The sequence below is a fragment of the Chaetura pelagica genome, unplaced genomic scaffold, assembly GCF_000747805.2.
Source record: "Chaetura pelagica isolate M959 unplaced genomic scaffold, ChaPel_1.0 scaffold369, whole genome shotgun sequence".
Taxonomy (NCBI): domain Eukaryota; kingdom Metazoa; phylum Chordata; class Aves; order Apodiformes; family Apodidae; genus Chaetura; species Chaetura pelagica.
Window position 1 is genome coordinate 49,076 of NW_009970235.1, and position 18,226 is coordinate 67,301.

General features: G+C 58.1%; 2 protein-coding genes across 2 annotated transcripts; both read right to left on the reverse strand.

Annotated features, from left to right (window-relative positions):
- Positions 1–395: 395 nt before the first annotated feature.
- On the reverse strand, positions 396–3,351 carry LOC104396123 (zona pellucida sperm-binding protein 3-like). Its single transcript, XM_010005928.1, has 9 exons — positions 2,941–3,351; positions 2,199–2,317; positions 2,011–2,114; positions 1,641–1,818; positions 1,445–1,565; positions 1,250–1,341; positions 1,035–1,180; positions 709–828; positions 396–502 (listed from the first exon to the last, which is right to left on the reverse strand). The coding sequence occupies exons 1-9, from the start codon at positions 3,349–3,351 to the stop codon at positions 396–398; spliced, it is 1,398 nt and encodes a 465-aa protein (XP_010004230.1).
- Positions 3,352–8,195: 4,844 nt separating this feature from the next.
- On the reverse strand, positions 8,196–16,448 carry CD276 (CD276 molecule). The gene is made up of 7 exons (XM_010005929.1): positions 16,400–16,448; positions 14,627–14,977; positions 13,972–14,268; positions 12,674–12,814; positions 9,776–9,811; positions 9,369–9,404; positions 8,196–8,218 (listed from the first exon to the last, which is right to left on the reverse strand). The coding sequence occupies exons 1-7, from the start codon at positions 16,446–16,448 to the stop codon at positions 8,196–8,198; spliced, it is 933 nt and encodes a 310-aa protein (XP_010004231.1).
- Between the last annotated feature and the right edge of the window lie 1,778 nt (positions 16,449–18,226).

Consider the following 18,226-nt stretch of genomic DNA (forward strand, 5'->3'; position numbering starts at 1 on the left):
CACCAATTCTGCCCAAAAGTGGGGGGTGGGACTTGCTTGCAGCCAATGTTTAGGACTCCTTGCCATCAGGCACAGCATCTCATGCCAAGTGTCCAACCCACGTGGAGCCTCACCAGCAGCACTGGCCACTTGGGAAGTCCTCTCCTGCTAAGAGGCACCTTCCACCTCCAAGTGCTGTGGTCTGCAAGATGCTTTCAGGCAGCAGCAGATCTCCAAATCTTTGGTCCCACCAAAGACTTGGTTCATTGGTGGCTTCCCAAGAGCTTGTGGCCACCCCAAGAGATGACTCACTGCCCCCCACACCATTGGAGAAGACCCTTCCCATGGAGGACACAAGGGGAGGACAGAAACACTTCCCTTTATTAGGGAGTCACAAGGACACTCCAGGAGGGTAGCTACAGTTTTTGGCACACAAGAAACAGTCCAAGAGCAGTTAAGCTCAGCACAATGGCCACTGTGAGCAGGACAACTTGGGCCACCATAGGAAGCCCCTCAGCAGCACCTGGAAGAGACAAGAACCACTTGCTGACATCTAGTGGCTTTCCCACCATCTCAAATTTGGTGAGAAAAAGTGTGTTGTCCCCCCCAGACCACCTTTTGGTGATCATAAAGTCTCTGCTCAGGTGGGAAGTCATGGAAGATCCATGATCCAGGATCAACCTGAGGTCACCTTCAGTTGAGCCCTGAAGCCACAGGAAGGACACGTACCATGTGGGGTCTCCTCTGCTGGTGCAAGACCTCCTGGGGATCTCCATAACCCCTGAGCTGGATCCAGGATGAAGAGTGGCCCAAGTGAGACTTCAGCCTCTGCTGCCTTTGGGGACCCACCTAAGAAGAGGTGACACAGAGGAGGTGATTCCTGCTCAGCCTGGATCTTGCAGAGCCTGCACCAGCAGGTCTCCAGGGCTTTGAATAAGTCCCATGACACAAGACCTAGAAGAACCAGGTTGGTCCTTCAAATAAGATGCATTTGCTGAAGATCCTCCAGCATCTTGGCCACCCCAAGCAGTGGGGCCATGGACACAAAGCCCTACCTTGCTGGGAAGGGAGGTCCCTCCTCAAGCGCCTCCCTGGCCAACGGGCTGGGGGGTTGATCCTCTGGGAGTATCCTCCATGCAATGGACAACTGCCAGTCTCACAGCAGCTGCAGATGTCTCCAGTGCCCTCCACAGGAGCCCAACTGGAAGAGAAACACCCATCAGGCCTCTTCTCCAGGCTGTCCCCCTCCCTTGGGACACCAGCTACTCACAGGCTGCTGGCTTTGTTGAAGGAACAAGCCTTGTTCAATGGATCTGGGGCTTGGTCAGCTGGGGAGACCTTCAGGTGGCAGGTGATGTAGATCTGGAAGGGGAAATCAAACCAGCATCCAAGGTGAAATTTGGTCCTGGGGAGCAGCAGAGCTCCTGAGCACAGAGGGGGAGGAAGGGTGGGCACCACATCTCACCAGGGCTCTGTCATCTCCTGCAAACTTGAAGGCATCGACCACAAACTGCAGCGTTTCCTGCCTCGGCCTCGGAGAGATGAAGGCTGAGGTGGTGTCCTCTGCTCTCCCATCCACCAAGCACCTGGAGGAGGGGCAGAAGTCAGGGCCACCCCAGCCAGCTGCAGCAGGACCCCCAGGGAGCACAGCCCCATCTTACCCACTGAGGTCCACCAAGGCATAGCGGGGTGAGGAGCTCCTGTCTGGGCTCAGAGTAGCAACACAGTCATCCACAAAGAGCCTGAGAGGTGCATGACCCCCAGAAGCAACGTCAGCCTGGATGTGGAGCCTTTCCCCCAGCTGGAAGCCATTGGAGAACCTCTCAGTGCTCCAATCATCTGGAAGGCAGAGTGAAGGTGATGGGTGAAGCTGGAGCAAAGCACCTCACCCTTCCCTTGCTCCTAACTGAGGAGCAACCCCATGTCTCACTTCTGCAAGATCTGGGGGTTGGTTCTGGCTCTCAGCACATGGCCAAGAGCTGGCAGGAGCAGGGACCTGAGGGCAACAAGTTCTGGCAGGTCTGCACCCACCAGTCATGAGGCGCAGGGAGAACTTCAGCTTCTCCTCCAGCGACAGCGTGGAGTGGAAAGGAGCCCACGTGGGCTGGAGGGCCTTGCTGCTCACGTTGCCCTTCCTAAATAGGAGACACGTGAGTTGGGAAAGATGCCACCACCACCTCAGGGCCACAGGAGCAGAGGGGCAACCCCCAGGTGCTCACCTGGGATAGTGACACTCAATAGGAACCACAGCCGCGTTGGTCCTTACAATGACCAGGTTGCCAGAAGGAGCAGGTTTGTAGGACAAACTTGTCTTGTAGATCAAGGAGTCCGGGGTCATCTGGAAGAGATGAGTCAGTAGAACAAGTGAGTCCACCAGAAGCTCAGGAGCAGCAGTTCCCCAGCATTGACTGGGCCAGGACACACAGCTCCATCAGCTCCTCCACATCCCCATGCCAGAGGGACATGGGATGCAGTGGAGCTTTGGGGTGACCTGTCAGCTGAGGAGGAGAGAGGTGCCAGCCCTGCAGGAGACCAGTCCCCAGGGCTTCAGCCCTCCAGCAAGTGCCACATCAGGTGGGCACAGCTGTGGGAAAGCAGGTCTACAATCCTCCTGCCCCCGGGTTCACAGCAGGACCTGCTCCTCTCCTGCTGGGGAGGTCAGCAAGTTCCTTCCCCTCATTTTGCCTCAGCTGGGGTGCAAAGATCACCCCCCACACTCCAAAACCCAGCCCTGCTATGGTGGCACCACCCCTCCCTGGAGAGCTGCTGCCACCAGACAAGACCCTCCTCACCCCAAGCCCTGGTGTCACCTTCACCAGGTGACTTCCAACACTTCATCTTTGCCAAGATGAACTACCCAGCATGAGAGCACAGTGCTCCACAACCATTCCCATGTCCCCCCCAAGCCCAGAGAAAGGTCCACCAGCTGAAGCAGCCCCTCACCCTGGTGTCCCACCTCACCTGCAAGGTGCTGCCACACTGGTGCAGCCCAGCCAGGAAGGTCACCGTGGTGGCCCCAGCAGGGCTCTGGGCCACAGGGGGGCAGGCAGCAGAGCCCAGGCTCAGCTCTGCAGCCCTCACCAAACGTCCAGTGCCAAAGAGGTCCCTGTGGACCTTGACCACCACCTGGGCCTCCTGGCACTGCACGGCCACAGGGTGCAGGGGGGCTGCAGCCTGGAGCTGGGAAACATCCACCCAAGCCCAAGGAGAAGCCTGGGAGAAGGGAGGCACACGGGGCCAGCTCCAAGAGGAATCCCCCCGAGCCCTCAAGACCCCCAAGTCCCTTTGAGGGAAACCCCAGGAGCTGGAAGATGTTGCCCCAACCAACACCCAGAAGAAGACAGCCACCCCCAGGCTGCCTCCAGACCCCATCCTGACCCCAGAAGGAGCAGCTCATGGAGACACTGCTGCTCAGGAGGCTTTTATAGCAGCACTCCCAGCAGGCCCAGCACACCTGGGGGCTGCACACCTGGTCCCCACCCAGCCAGGAGCAGCTCAGGACAACGGGACCCAGCTGGGACCATCTCCCCCTTTTGAGGGCATGGAGGGTGATTTCCCTGAACCTCCACCTGGGAATTGCCCTGGAGCAGCTGATCCCATGTCATGGGTTGCCATCAGCCTCTTGGTGGCCACAAACCCTCTGCTCATGCCCGTGTCCTTCTCCCTAGAAGTGAGGGAGCCCATTGTGGCCACCAAGATGACAAGGGCAGGGTCAGGCTCCCACAGACTCTTCTCCCCTGGTCTTGCCCACATCACCAGCAGGTCTCCATCAACCCAGCACCACTGGAGGCGGCACGTTGAGAAGCAGAGAGAGGGGACTTGGAACTGCAAAAGCCACCTGGGTTCTGGCCTGGCTGTGGTGACAACCTGGCCAAGCTCCATGTCATGGGTGTCTGTGCCGGGTAATTGTGTCTGGGACTAATGAAGGCATCATAACCAGCTCATTTGCATAGATAGCAGAGGTACCAAAGCTGATCTTCCCATCATAGCAGCTGATAAGTGGATGGCAGGGGTAATCAAGAGATTAATTGGCCCTTGCGTGTTAATTAAGCTCATTGGCACAGCTGCTCATGTCAAGGATTCCATGACTAAGGACTTGGCCACCACCCAGCTGGATGGAGAGGTGGGGGTCACCCCAAGGTGCTTGTTGTGAGGGCAGAACCCACTGAGGGGGTCCCCTCGATGTGGGGGTGATGCCCTGGGCAGGTTTTGCTCCTCCAAGCTGTGGCTGAACCATCCAGGAAGGGCTTTTGGTGGCACCCATGGTGTGTTCCCAAGGGTGCCTGGCCCTGGGAAGTGGGGTTTGCTGGCTGAAGGATCTTCTTCCTGGTCAGGGAGCTGGAGGTTGGGTTTGAGGTGGGGTCACCTGCTCTGTTTGTTTTTAGGGAAGACCATGGGGATGAGCAAAGCTCCCACTCAGGGTTGCACCCAAATCCCTGGTGGGATCCCCTTCCCCTGCTGGCCCATGCATGGTCATAAAATCATCGTGGAATGGTTTGGGTTGGAAGGGACCTTTAAGATCATCCAGTCCCAACCCCCCTGCACAGGCAGGGACACCTCCCCCCAGCCCAGGTTGCTCCAAGCCCCATCCAACCTGCCCTTCAACACTGCCAGGGATGGGGCAGCCGCAGCTTCCCTGGGCAACCTGGGCCAGGCTCTCACCACCCTCACACTCCACAATTCCCTCCTCATGTCTCACCTCAATCTCCCTCTGTCAGTTTTCATCCCTTCCCCCTTGTCCTCTCCCTCCCTGCCCTTGTCCCAAGTCCTTCCCCAGCTTTCCTGGAGCCCCTTCAGGCACTGGAAGGTGCTCTAAGGTCTCCCTGGAGCCTTCTCTTCTCCAGGCTGAACACCCCCAGAACCTTGCACTTGGCCTTGAATTGTTGTCTCCTCAAAGCATGAACCAGACCAGACCCTTTTCTGGCACCAGCCCCATGTCCCAGCCCTGCCCCTGATGGTTTTAAGAGTGATGAATAAATGACACAACAAGACAAACCTCTCTAGCAGCTCAAACCTTCTTTATTAACTCAGCAACCAGTGGGTCATCCCCAAACCCAGCCCACCCCTCCACTAGGTTAGTGTCTTTCACCCCACAAGCTGGGTTTTCACAGGGGGGTTCCTGCAGCCAAAGGCAACCAGGAGGACAGGAGGTGATGCTGATGTTGCCCACAGCCCCATCACCCAGCAGGACACAGCCCTGAAGGTTGATTCACCCAACCTCCTGCAAACCAGCTGGAGGAGGGAGGTCTACGTGGACCTTGCACCCCACATCTCTCTGCTCCTGCTGAGGGAGAGATGCAGCTCCTCCAGGAACCCAAGGAGCCACCTGCAGCCCCAGGGCCATGTCCCCAGGCTAACACAGCCCCAGGTTCCTGTGCCCAAAGGTGTGTTTCTCACCCCTTGCACCAGCTCCAGCCACCAGCTGTTGGGTGGAGGCACCAGGAGTGGGAGGGTGGAGAATCAATTCAGGCATCTTGGGATGAACCAGGGGATGGGAGAGTTCCCTGGCCTGAAAAACCTGGACCTGTTGGGTGAGAAAGTGTCTTCCTTCTTGTTTGGGTGCAAAAAGAGAGCAACAGACAGCACAAATGTCCCACCCACCACCTCCCAGCTCTCAGGCCACAGCTTGTGCTGCATCCATCATCATGAAGTCCTCCCAGCAGAGATTTCCTCCAGCACTGAAGGACTCTGGGGACAACCTCCTGCTCCCTGCAGTGTGGGCTGCCAGGAGCCCAAGAGCTTCCCTGAGCCCCAACTCCAAGGGGTGCACAGCCCAGCCTTGGGAAGTCTTTGATGGAGCAGGATGAGTCCCATGGTGGGAGCCTTTGGTCCATGCTGTAGGAAGCAACATCCCACCCTTCTTTTGAGGTGGTTTTTTAACCCAACCAGGGTGTTTGGTTGGACTTCCAGCCTCAGCTGCTCCCAGGAGGGCTGAGAGCAAACTCTGAGAGCAGAGCTGCTGCCAGGTCAGGGTGCCAGGTCCTTCCCACTCTGCATCCCTCTTAAATCCCACTTCCCTGCCTGCCAAGTTCACTGGTGCCCAGGAATGGGTGGAAAAAGGAGGCTGGGGTTTTGGAGGGAAGGGAAAAAAACCCAGCAGGGTGGTGGCACCAGGGCCAACCAGCCTCATCCCTGCCTGGCTCTGAGCCACAAACCAGCACCTTGGATGAAGGACACCCTGAGGGTGATGCTGGTTGGTTTCCTCCTCCCAAAAAGACCCACCTCACCTGGACACCCCCAAAAGCAAGACAGCACTTGAGGACAAGGAGGACAACTAAGCTCCTTCTGGGGGGGCTTTATCTCATGCCAAAGCACAGGACATCCCCCTGGGCTCACTGCCCAGGACATCTCATCACCCTGAGCCACCCAAGGATTTTCCCTGGGCTGCTGCAACTTCAGGATGATTTTCTCCTTCACCATCCCCACCCTGCATGGCCCAGGCTGCACTATCACAGAATCACCAAGGCTGGAGAAGACCTTTGAGATCATCAAGTCCAGCTGACGACCAACACCACCAATGATACCAAAGAAACCCTCCAATCTACCCTCAGAAACCCCCCAGAAAGCTCCCAACTGGAGGAGACATCCCCAGGGATGCTGGCACCATCTCAGGACCATGGGGGACATGGGGACTACTCATCCTGCTGCCCACCAGGGGCTGGTTAATGGCTTCATTCCCCCCAGTCCAGCTGCCAATTAATACTAATGACACCTCATGAAAAACCACAGTTCTTCATTCAGGCTGTAGACCAAAACCCCCCTGAGATGAAACCACCACCCACACCCCTTCCCTCATCCCAGAACCTTTCCCTTGGTCTCCCTTTTAGAAATCTGCTCAGAAAAGCAGAGCCCAGGTCCATGCAGCTCAAAATGAACCTCCAGGGCTCAGCTGGGAAGGTCCCAAACTGGACTCTGGAGCCACCACAGAGATGGTAACATCCCCTTGGGATTCTTTCCTCTTTGTTCTCCTGCTGGAGGTGTCAAAATGAAGAGGCAGGATGAGGACAGGCAGGTCTGCATCCCTGGGGTGGTCTTCTCCATGGGGATGGGTGAGGGTGACACGGTGTGAGGTGACAGAGGGACAGACAGGGAAGGGACACATGGAGGTGGCACTTGAGGAGTTTCAGTACTTAAAACTCCTTCCAGCCAAAGCTGCAACCTGGAGACCAGACCAAGCCTGGAAACAACCCCCAACATTTATTTGCCAAGGCACAACAATCCCTTTCAGAGGCTGGATTTTTAAATAAGGACCAAAAAACCAGCAGAAGAGCCAGGGAGGGGGGGACAGCAGGTACTTCCCCCACCAACCCAACACCAGTGGGACCAGGGACGTGTCACCCTGTTCACCCCAGTAGCAGAGGGAGGGTCCCCAGGACACAGACAGGGGCAAAGACCTTCAATCCCATGGGAAACACAGTCCCCCCCAGTCAGATTTGTGTCCCCCCCTGGTGCTTCAGCCCCCAAAGTATCAGCTTTGTCACCACAGGGAGGACAGGGGGGGGGTTTCACCCAGCCAGCAGGTCCCCCCCAAGCTCTGCCTTTCACCCCCCAGCACCTCCCAATCAACCCCCCAGCTGAATTCAAGGCAGGAAAATCACCCCAAGGGGATTTTGGGGGGTGTTTTTTGCATATAAGGCAAAACTCAGAAGTCCAGCAGGAACCACAGTGGCACAAGGTGAAAAAATAAGTCCCCAAATGTCCCCAGAGCGAGGGATCCATCAGGGCTGAGAGCACCATCCCCCTGTGTGTGAGGGTCCTGCAGGTCCATCTTCCATGGAGCCTTAGAAGTTCTGGGGTTGCTCCCTGAGCCCATCACCCTTCTGGAGGCATCTGGGCTTGGGAAAGGCACCAACACTTGACCTGGGTGGTTTGGGTGCAGCCACACGGGAGCAGGCACAGGGGGTGATGGGGGGTGGGATCAGGGCACCCCAGTTGCTCTCAGCCCCATGTGGGGATGGACAGAAGGACAAGGAGGGACCTCCATGCCACCCAGACTGTCCCCAGGGAGGATGCACCAGGTTTGGGGGCTCCCCAGGGACAAAGAGAAGCAGCTTCTCTCTCCAGCCCCAGGACACCCCGAAGATGTGGCTGGGGATGGAGGAGGGTGGCAGGGCCTGGGGGAGGGGTGGCAGCAGGTCCAAGTCCTCCCCAGGGGACCCCAGATCTCCATCTCAGCTGCTCCAGGGCACAGCTTGGGGGGGGGGTCCCAGCTCCTGTCAATCGATTTCTTGCTCATTCTCTGGGGAGGAAAAAGAAAGGAAGAAATAGAAATTACTAAATAAAAATCAGCAAAGACCTTAAAAAAAGAAAAACCAGAATAAAACCAAACCACAACCATTCCCAGGTCCAGATTCATGAGTGAATGTGGTGAACCCAGCAGCTCTGGGTTCTCCTTGCCCTGGAAAACTGGGATCCCCACTGCCAGGCTTGATCCCTCAGGCAAATCCATCCAGCACATGGAGGGTTTTATCCTTCCATCCACCCTCCTGGCTACGGCCCCTCCCAGCCAGCAAACCCCAGGAGATGTTCTTCTCCAAGCTCCATTTCTGCTGCAAAGGTTGAGGAGCAAGAGGGGGGATGTGTCACCCACAGGGTGAAGCAACCAGGGTGAGTCAGGGGTGAAAAGCCAAGAGGCTGGGAAGCCACACGTGGTCTGTGGCAGCTTGTGAGGGGGAGATAAGGGAATAAAAGGAGGAAAAGCTGAGCTGGTTGGTGCTTCACCAGCTGACCAGGCATGGGAAGTGCTGGTGCCCATCACCAGGCTGGGATGGGTGGAAGTTCAAGGTCAACATGAGGAAAAACTGAGGGTGGCAGAGCCCTGGGCCAGACTGCCCAGAGAGGCTGTGGAGTCTCCTTCTCTGGTGTCATTCCAAACCCATCTGGATGTGTTCCTGTGGGATCTCCTGGAGGTGATCCTGCTTTGCCAGAGGGGTTGGACTGGATGATCTTCAGAGGCCCCTTCCAACCTCACCAGCCTGTGACTGGGTGAAGGAAGGTTGGCAGCACCAAGCCAGGAGGTTGAGAGGAGACGCTGAGTGGCAAGAACAGGAGCTGGGATTCCAGTGCTCAGGAATAAAAAAAGCAGCAGGAAGTTGCTACTGGGGAACTCTTCATGGGGAGGGATGAAGCTCATGCCTCCTTCTCCACAAGGTGAGCACCAATCCCACCTGTTCCTCTCAGCAAACCCATGGCAACACTCCAAAAAACCACCCCAAAGGACCCAAATGCCTTGCAATGACTCAGGTTGGAAGGGACCTTAAAAATCATCCAGATCCAACCCCCCTGCATGGGCAGGGACACCTCCCACCAGCCCAGGTTGCTCCAAGCCCCATCCAACCTGCCCTTCAGCACTGCCAGGGATGGGGCAGCCACAAGGTGGACACACTCACCATCTCTGCTCTCTGTGCTCTTCAGAGGCTGCAGGGCTGTGAAAAGCAGAACAGCACAAGGTCAGGCCCCAGAGCTGACACAGGGAGGGTGAGGAGCAAGGAAACACCTCCCCAGGTATTAAAAAAACAAACCTAAAAGCCCCATTTTGGGGACCCCACCCTGAGAACTGCACCCACCAGTTCCCATTGCAAACCAACTCCTGGTGCCTACAGCCAAGGAGCTGGTACCCCCAGCACCCAGGAGACAGTGCAGCTTATCAGGGAGATAAGGGACCCTCACCCAGGCTGAGGGTGCAGGGAAGAGAGGAGGAGCATGGGGAGGGGGCTGAGCTGTGACACAGGGCACAGCAGGGGGTTGGCAGGGGACAGTGGCACAAGCAGACACCACACAAGCCCCTCCCACTCACCTGTCTTGGGTCCTTCCTCATCCTGCTCCTCTGTCCCTGCAAAAAGAGGATGTCAAACATCTGCTGGGCTTCACCCCAACCCCTCCCCTGGGTGGCTGTCCCTTTGGGTTGCCACTGTCCCCAGCTGCTTGGAGCCACCCACTATCACTGCACATCCCTGGCCCTGCTGAGGATGCTCAGGGAGGAGTTGGTGGGTACCCTCCTGGCACCCAGCACCCCCCTGGCACCCCATAGTTGGGGGAGGAGAGGAGAATCCCCCCAGCACAAGGCTGTGCTGTGGTGGCAGGTCCCCCAGGAGCACAGCACAGACAGTCCCAGCTCCAGGAGAGGCAGCTGCTCATTCCCTGTTTCTAGCACAGCCACCATCTGGAGCAGAGCCAGGGGCTCAGTGGGGCCACCACGGATCCCTTGGGCCACCACAGATCCCCCAGGACACCCCAGATCCCCCAGGACACCCCATCAGCACCGAGGGATGAGCATCCCCTTCCCCCTCCCACAGCACCCACCAGGCTACCACCCCAGCTGGGAGCCCAGGAGCTTTGCACCCTCTTGGGCAGGACCTGCCAGGAGGATGTTCCCAGGTAGGAAGAGCAGCAAAGCTCCCCCCTCCTGCCTCTCCAGGGCTTCTCCCTGATTTCTGGGTGACCAGGAGCCAGAGAAAAGGTCATTGCTAAGGCTGTGCAGCCAGCAGTGCAGAAAGACCTGGGCTTGGAGCTGTGTCCTGATGCTACAGGACTGAGGGCCATGGCTGGGTCACAAACCCCCTGGCTGGGGAGAAAATACTCTTAGAGAGGGGAAAAATATCTATAAATAATATTATACTTGATAGGACAAGGGGTCATGGTTTTAAACTTGGAGAGGGGAGATTGAGGTGAGACATGAGGAGGGAATTGTGGAGTGTGAGGGTGGTGAGAGCCTGGCCCAGGTTGCCCAGAGAAGCTGTGGCTGCCCCATCCCTGGCAGTGTTGAAGGGCAGGTTGGATGAGGCTTGGAGCAACCTGGGCTGGTGGGAGGTGTCCCTGCCCATGCAGGGGGTTGGAACCTGATGGTCTTTAAGGTCCCTTCCAACCCAAACCAGTCTGGGATTCTATGATTCTCTATCTCCTGCAGAGGATTCCCTGGGATCTGCCAAGGAAAAATCCCTCTGTCCTCAAGGCATCGTGGTGGCACCAGCACCCAGGTCCTCAGCAGAGAGGAGGGAAGTGGGAGCCCCTGGGGAAGGAGCCTGCAGGTCCTGGCCCCACAGCAGAGCTGGCAGGGAGAGGCTTTGGCAGAGCAAACACCTTGGGAAGCAGAGAGGGGAGACCAAACAGGGAAACCCAACAGGGAAACCCAAACAGGGAAAACCAAACAGGGAAAACCAAACAGGGAAACCCAACTGGAAATCCAACAGGGAAAAAAAAACAGGGAAAAACAAACAGGGAAAACAAACAGGGAAACCAACTGGGAAAACCAAACAGGGAAAACCAAAAGGGAAACCAAACAGGGAAACCAAACAAACAGGGAAGCCAAACAAACAAGGAAGCCAAACAGGGAAACCCAAACAGGGGATGCCAGCAAAGCTGCTTCTGCAGCCACTTTCAGAGCATGTTTTTAAAGCAACAAAGCCCCCTTTTCTGGGCAAACTCCTCTCCATAATTTAACAAACAAAACCAACAGGGAGAGGGATGCAGAAAACAAGGAAGGAGCATCTCTCTCCTGCTATTTCTGTGTCAAAGCACTTGGTGTTTCGTGGTGCCAGAGGCAGTGTCTGGGAAGAGGTGCTCCAGATGTGCCCAGCTGTGGGTGCCAGACACACAGAGGATGCTGGGAGCAGGAAGGTGACAAGGGGAGATGACCCAGGTGGGAGGAAACCAGGTTTGAAAGAGCCACCAAGAGTGATGCACGAAGCTGGCATGGATCTGCTGGAGCCTGCCAAGCCCAGCAGCTCCAACCATCAGGGAACCACTCAGGCTGGAAAAGACCTCCATGACCATCAAGTCCAACCACCAACCCAACACCACCATGCCAGCCATGTCCTGAAGTGCCATATCTACCTGTTCATCCAACACTGCCAGGGATGGTGGCTCTACCACTTTCCTGAGCAGCCTGTTCCAATGTTTGACCACTCTCAGGAAAGAAATTGTTCCCCAGATCCAACCTCAACCTCCCCTGGCACAACCTGAGGCCGGTTCCTCTTGTCCCACCCCTTGTTCCTGGGGAGCAGAGCCCGACCCCCCTGGCTCCAACCTCCTCTCAGCAGCTGCAGAGCCAGCAGGTCTCCCCTCACCTCCTGGACACCCCCAGCTCCTCACACTTGTGCTCCAGCCCCTTCCCCAGCTCTGTTCCCCTTCCCTGGACACGCTCCAGCCCCTCCATGTCCTTCCTGTCCTGAGGGGCCCAGACCTGACCCAGGATTCCAGGTGCCCCCTCCCCAGTGCCCAGCATGGGGGGTGATCCCTGCCCTGCTGGACCCCCCAGTGCTGACACCAGCCAGGATGCTGATGGCCTTCCTGGCCACCTGGCCACACTCTGGCTCATGTTCAACCCTTGCCAATCAACACCCCCAGGTCCTTTTCCCCCAGAGCCTGTAGCTTCACCTGGGCTTGTGTTGGCCACTCTGGCTCATCTTCAACCCCTGCCAATCAACACCCTCAGGTCCTTTTCCCCCAGGTCCTTTTCCCCAGAGCCTGTAGCTTCACCTGGGCTTGTGGTGCCCCAAGAGCAGGACCCATCACTTGGCCTTCTTGAACCTCCAACAACTGGCCTTGACCCATGGATCCAGCCTGCCCAAGACCCTCTTCAGAGCCTCCCTACCCTCAGGCAGATCATCCCCTTCATCCTTTCCAAGATGCCAGGACAAATTTGCCCTGGCTCCTCCAATCCAGCCCCCTCCACCCATGGATCCACCCCCTTTACCTGCGTTGTCCTCCTCCTCCTCGCAGCTCTGGCGGATCTTCTTCTGGCACACGTAGGCCAGGACAGCAAGTAGTGCCACCACACAGGCAGCAAGTCCCACTGTCAGCCAGAGAGCCACGGCAGGGAAGGCCAGGTGGTGGCCTTGCAGGGGGAAGGAAGAGAAATGTCACCAGGGTGAGCACACAAGGGGACACACACACACACACACACACGTGTCAGCACCCAGGAGCTGGGTGGCAGGGGCACGTCCCCAGGTGTGTTGGTGACACAACTGGTGGCTTTGGAAGCAAAACCATCAGTGTTTTTTTTTAATGCCAGCCTCCTCCAGCAGGTCTGGATCCAGCCAGGGAAGCAGCAGGTTGAGTCACTCCCCAAAATACTGAGTTAACCTTTCAATAATTGCACTGATGAACTCAAACAAGACGTTCAAGAGAAGCTGCAGATGATGTTTCACATGATCCCTTCCCCCTCTCATCTCACACCATGGGGCCACCAAGGATGGGGCCACCTTCTCCAGGGTCTCAGATGGCCTGGCAGGCACCACCAGGGTTTGGGGCATAGCTCCTGGAGCACTGGGAATCTGATTTTTCCCTGGAATATTGCTCCTTCTTGAAATAAAGTCTTGTCCCAAGCCCTGCCTCTCCACAGGTGTCCCCCCAAGGCTGACCATTTGCTCTCACACTTGGGAGCCCATGCAAAAGCCACCCCTCTGTCCCCAACCAGCAGCATCTACAGAGCTTTCCTGCAAGAATAGGGTGCTTCCAGCTAAAAGGTTGATGGTCCAGCAAGTGCCATAGCAAGGGTAATGAAAGTCTGATCAACACAGAAGGTTATGAAGAGCTCCAGGAGGGCAGCAAGAGGAGCTCCAAGTGAAGCCAGGAGGCTGAGGATGGTTGAGGAACCCCTCCAGCCTGGATTCCTGAAGTAGGGCTGTCACAGCTGGGCTGGAGAACCCCAGACTGAGAGCATCCCATGGCCACCTGCTAGGAGAAGGCAACTACCATGCCCTGTGCTGGCTTCTGGGGTGGTTTGGACAGGGACAGGGCAACTAGCAAAGCCAGAGACTAAGAACTAGGGGCACTGGTCCCAGCTGGGATGCTGGCGTGGGGGGGACAGGGAGGACAGCACAGCCTGAAGTCGCCCTTGTAGGTCCACGGGGAGAGAGGTAGAGCAGGGATATGGGGCAGCAACCCCCAGGGTGGCTCTGGGCCACAGGAGGGACCCCAGTGCCACCACGGTCACCTTGTTGAGCCAGAGCCACCCCTCCCTTCCCCCAGTGCTGGCCCTTGCTGGCTCACCTGTGATGGTGACAGAGGCATGAGTCTCCTGCTGCAGCACCGGGTTCCTCACCAGGCAGGAGTAGGTGCTGCTGGGCTCCACCAGCACCTGGAGGACACTGTGCACATCAAAGAGACCTTCCTCGTTGGCCACCTGGGAAGTGGTGACGTTCTCGGTGATGTTGCTGCCCCTGCTGTCCTGCCAGAGGACACTTGCCTCGGGGTAGCCACGGGACGCGTGGCAAGTCACGGCTGCCAGATCTCCTGGCTTCAAGTCCTTGCTGGGCTCCAGGCTCATGCTGGGCTTGGAGTAGGGAGCTGCAAGGGAGAGGTGAAGGAGGTGAAGAGGTGAAGCTGGCGTGAGGTGAAGGAGAAGACCCAAGGAACTGAAGCAACCCAGTGAGGTCAGGTGAGCCCCAAGAAAGACCCTTCCAGCTGGTAAGAGCAACCAGCTGAAGCCTTCCCAGCTCCTTCATGGCCATGCTTCTCAGCAGGGAGCCTCCCCAGCACGGCAGGGAAGGGACAGATGCAGACAGTGGGTCTCCTGAGGAGACCACAACAAGGGCAGAGAGAAACAAAGACCCTCCACGAAGTCCCAAAGCACGATGAGAACCTTCCTCCTCAGGAGGGCTGGGGGGGAGACACGCGAGGACCACCCTGACTCTTCACCTCTCACCTGCCACCTGCAGCGTGACAGCTGCGTTCCTGTGCTTCTGGAGCTGCACGAAGCAGGTGAAGCTGCCCTCATCCGAGATCTCCACCCGCCGCAGGAGCAGGGACACGTTGCCCCGGGCCAGCTGGTCGTAGAAGAGGGCTGTGCGGTTGGTGTAGCCCCCTCCCTGGTCTGCCAGCTCGTCCCTGCCCCCGGAGAACTTGTGCACCAAGCGCTTGGTATCTGTCAGCTCCCAGATGAGGGTCAGGTTGTCCAGGCTGAAGTTGGCCTCCAGGGAGAAGGAGCAGAGCAAGGTGGCATCTCGGCCAAAAAGGGCCACCACGGGCTCCTCAGGGACCTGGATCTCCATGGCACCTGCAGGAAGGTGACAAGGACAACCTTGCAGAAGCACCTCCTTCGTTCTCCACCCAGAGGGCAGCTAAGCCAATCAAGGGATGCCCACAGGAGGGACCTGTGGGGAGGTGGCAGCTCAGCACCCCCCCCCCCAGAGTCAGCAGGGAGACAACCCCACATCCAGCACCCACCCTGGGGCACCAGATGCCAGCTCCAGGCACCCAAACCTGCACCCCCCAGGACACACAGCCCCATCTCTCCCCACGGGGAGAGGAGGCTGGTGGGTGCCAGCAGTGGGGACACCCAGTCCCCGTGTCCCCAGGAGCTGGGCCGGGCTGGCAGACACTAGATGGCATCAGTGCTCCAGCATGATGCCAACCTGTGTGCCATGGCAGGATGGCAACTGTCCCAGTGCCATGACACGGTGCCCACCACCTCCCGGAGCCCCCAGCAGGACATCACCCATGTCCCAGTGCCATGACACGGTGCCCACCACCTCCCTGAGCCCCCAGCAGGACATCACCCATGTCCCAGTGCCATGACACAGTGCCAACCACTTCCCTGAGCCCCCAGCACAATGCCCACCATGTCCCCAAGCCCAGGGCACAATGCCAGCCCTGCCTCTGCATCAAGCAACGATGCCAACCCTCCCAGGGCTGCCAGATCCTCAGAGCCAGGACTTGGGGTGCCCCTTGGCAGCCAGCAGTGATGGCCCCCAAAACAGACCCTGGCACCACCAGCTCATTCATTCACCAGCTCCTCCCAACCTCAGAAAATCGTGCCTCAGACTAGAGATGTGCTTGATATTCCCACCTCAAACCCATCACCTCCAGCAACCACCTCCCTGAGTGAGACAATCTGAAACAAGAGCCTGAGCAGGGAGGATGAGGAGCCACAGGAGGAAGTCAGGCTGGAGAAGACCTGCCAGGGACTGCAGCCAGGAGTGCTGGGGCAGCCTGCCTGGCTCCTGGCAGGTTCCAGAGCCTCACGTCTCCCTCAGGCCAAGAAGAAATGCCAGCAGGTTTGAGGGACACGACACAGCCTGGCTGGAACTGCTGCTGAGCATTCCAAAAGGATTGGGTCCCAGCGTCTCTCCTGGGCTGAGGTGCTGCAACCTGGAGGGACCAGGAGCTGCAGCAGGTGGGGACACAGACCCAGGTCAGTGAGGAGTTTGTCCTCCCCTGTTCAGCTGCAGCACACGGGAGGTGGTGTCCCCCGTGGTGAGGGTGGCCCAGGAACCACCCCACCCACCCACAGGGCGATGCCCTGGGTGGCTGGAGGACCACGAAACCAGGAGAAACACCTCGTGGGAGCTCCTGCCACCTGGAGCCACAGCTCCAAGGCAGCTCTGTCGGGGTGAAGGTGGCACTCAGGGTATCTCCTGCAGGGTGGTGACACTCGGACCATGCCAACCCCAACCCCTCTCTCTCCATCCCTGCTCACCTGCCAGGCTGAGCACCAGTGCTCCCAGGACAAGCAGTGGGCAGAGCATCCTTGGCACCAGCAGAGCCAGGAGGAAGCAGAACCCAGCACAGCCCTGGGTGTCACTCTCCAAGGGAATCTTCTCTCTCCCAGCAAACGCCCTGGGCTGGGGAAAACCAGGAGGAAACACTGAGCTGGTGCTCAGTGGGAAGCAGGAGCAGGCAGGGGAATCCCAGGCACCCACCCTGTCACGAAACACAGGAGGGGGTTGGTTCCAGTTTGGCACTGGCCAGGGGACCAGCACATCCCTGCGTTGTGAGCCTCTTCCCCTCCTCACAGCTCCTCCACCCCTGTTGTTTCCCTCTTTCCCAGCTTTTCCCAGCAGCACTGGGCTGTTGCATCCCTGCCCTGTTACATCCCTCCCCTCCAAGGAGGAGGCAACTCCTTCCCAGTGTCCCAGCTGGCCAGGAACCCACCAGCTCTGCAGAGCCCTCCCTCCAGCAGCAGCTCCAGGCTGGGCCCTGCCAGGGAAGTCCCTGGCATGAGGTTTCCCCTAAAAAACAAAAAAATCAGAAAAAGGGGGGAAGAAACCAGAGCATCTGGGAGGTAGATGTGGGGAGAGGGGGGCAGGGCAGGCTGCCCAGCACCCCAGCCCTGCCAACAGCTCCTCAGGCCCCTCGTGACCCGCGTCCCTCCCTCCCGGCACGGATGAGGTCCAGATATCCCAGCCAGCACTGACACTGCCCTGTCCCAGCTGATCCCAGGGCCCTGCTGCTCCACCCGCAGCCTTCGGCACCCCTGGGTGTCCCTCGCAGCCGGAACAGCCGCTGGCACCTTCCTCTGAGCAGCCCTGCAGCCCCCTGGCCTTGCCCCGCTGCCACCAGGGAAACTGAGGCACGGGGAGGGGGGGAGAACTTGAGGCACAGGGAAAGGGAAACTGAGGCACAGAGAAAGGGAAATTGAGGCACAGGGAAGGGGGGGGAGGGAAACTGAGGCACGAGGAGAGGTGGAGAAACTGAGGCACAGGGAAAAGGAAACTGAGGCACAGGGAAAGGGGGAGGAGGGAAACTGAAGCACAGGGAAAGGGAAACTGAGGCACAGGGAAGAGGGGGGAGGGGAAACTGAGGCACGAGGAGGGGTGGAGAAATTGAGGCACAGGGAAAGGGAGAAATTGAGGCACAGGGAAGGGGGGGAGGGAAACTGAGGCACAGGGAAAAGGAAACTGAGGCACTGGGAAGAGGGGGGGAGGGAAACTGAGGCACAGGGAGGGGTGGAGAAATTGAGGTACAGGGAAACTGAGGCACAGAGAAGAGGGAGGAAACTGAGGCACGGGGAGGGTTGGAGAAATTGAGGTACAGGGAAAGGGAAACTGAGGCACAGGGAAGAGGGGGAGAAAGGAAACAGGCACAGTGGGGGTGGTGGATAAATTGAGGTACAGGGACAGCGAAACTGAGGCACAGAGAAGAGGGGAGGGAAACTGAGGCACAGGGAAAGGGGAACTGAGGCACAGGGAGGGGTGGAGAAATTGAGGTACAGGGAAAGGGAAACTGAGGCACAGAGCCCATCCTGGAGGTGTCTCGGGAAGGGGACAACCCTCCTGCTGCAGCTGGTGGGTCTCTCCACCTTCCCGTGACTCAGTTCCCCCACTCGTGCAGCGTCACCCCAGGCTGGGGGGTGACTGGGAGGGCTCTGAGCTTCTGCTGCCAGTCAGGATATAGGGAACCCAAACCCACATCCCTTGGGAGAGGGAGCCAGGAGAATCATGGAGGTTGGAAGGGACCTTCAAGATCACCCAGTCCCACCCCCCTGCATGGGCAGGGACACCTCCCACCAGCCCAGGTTGCTCCA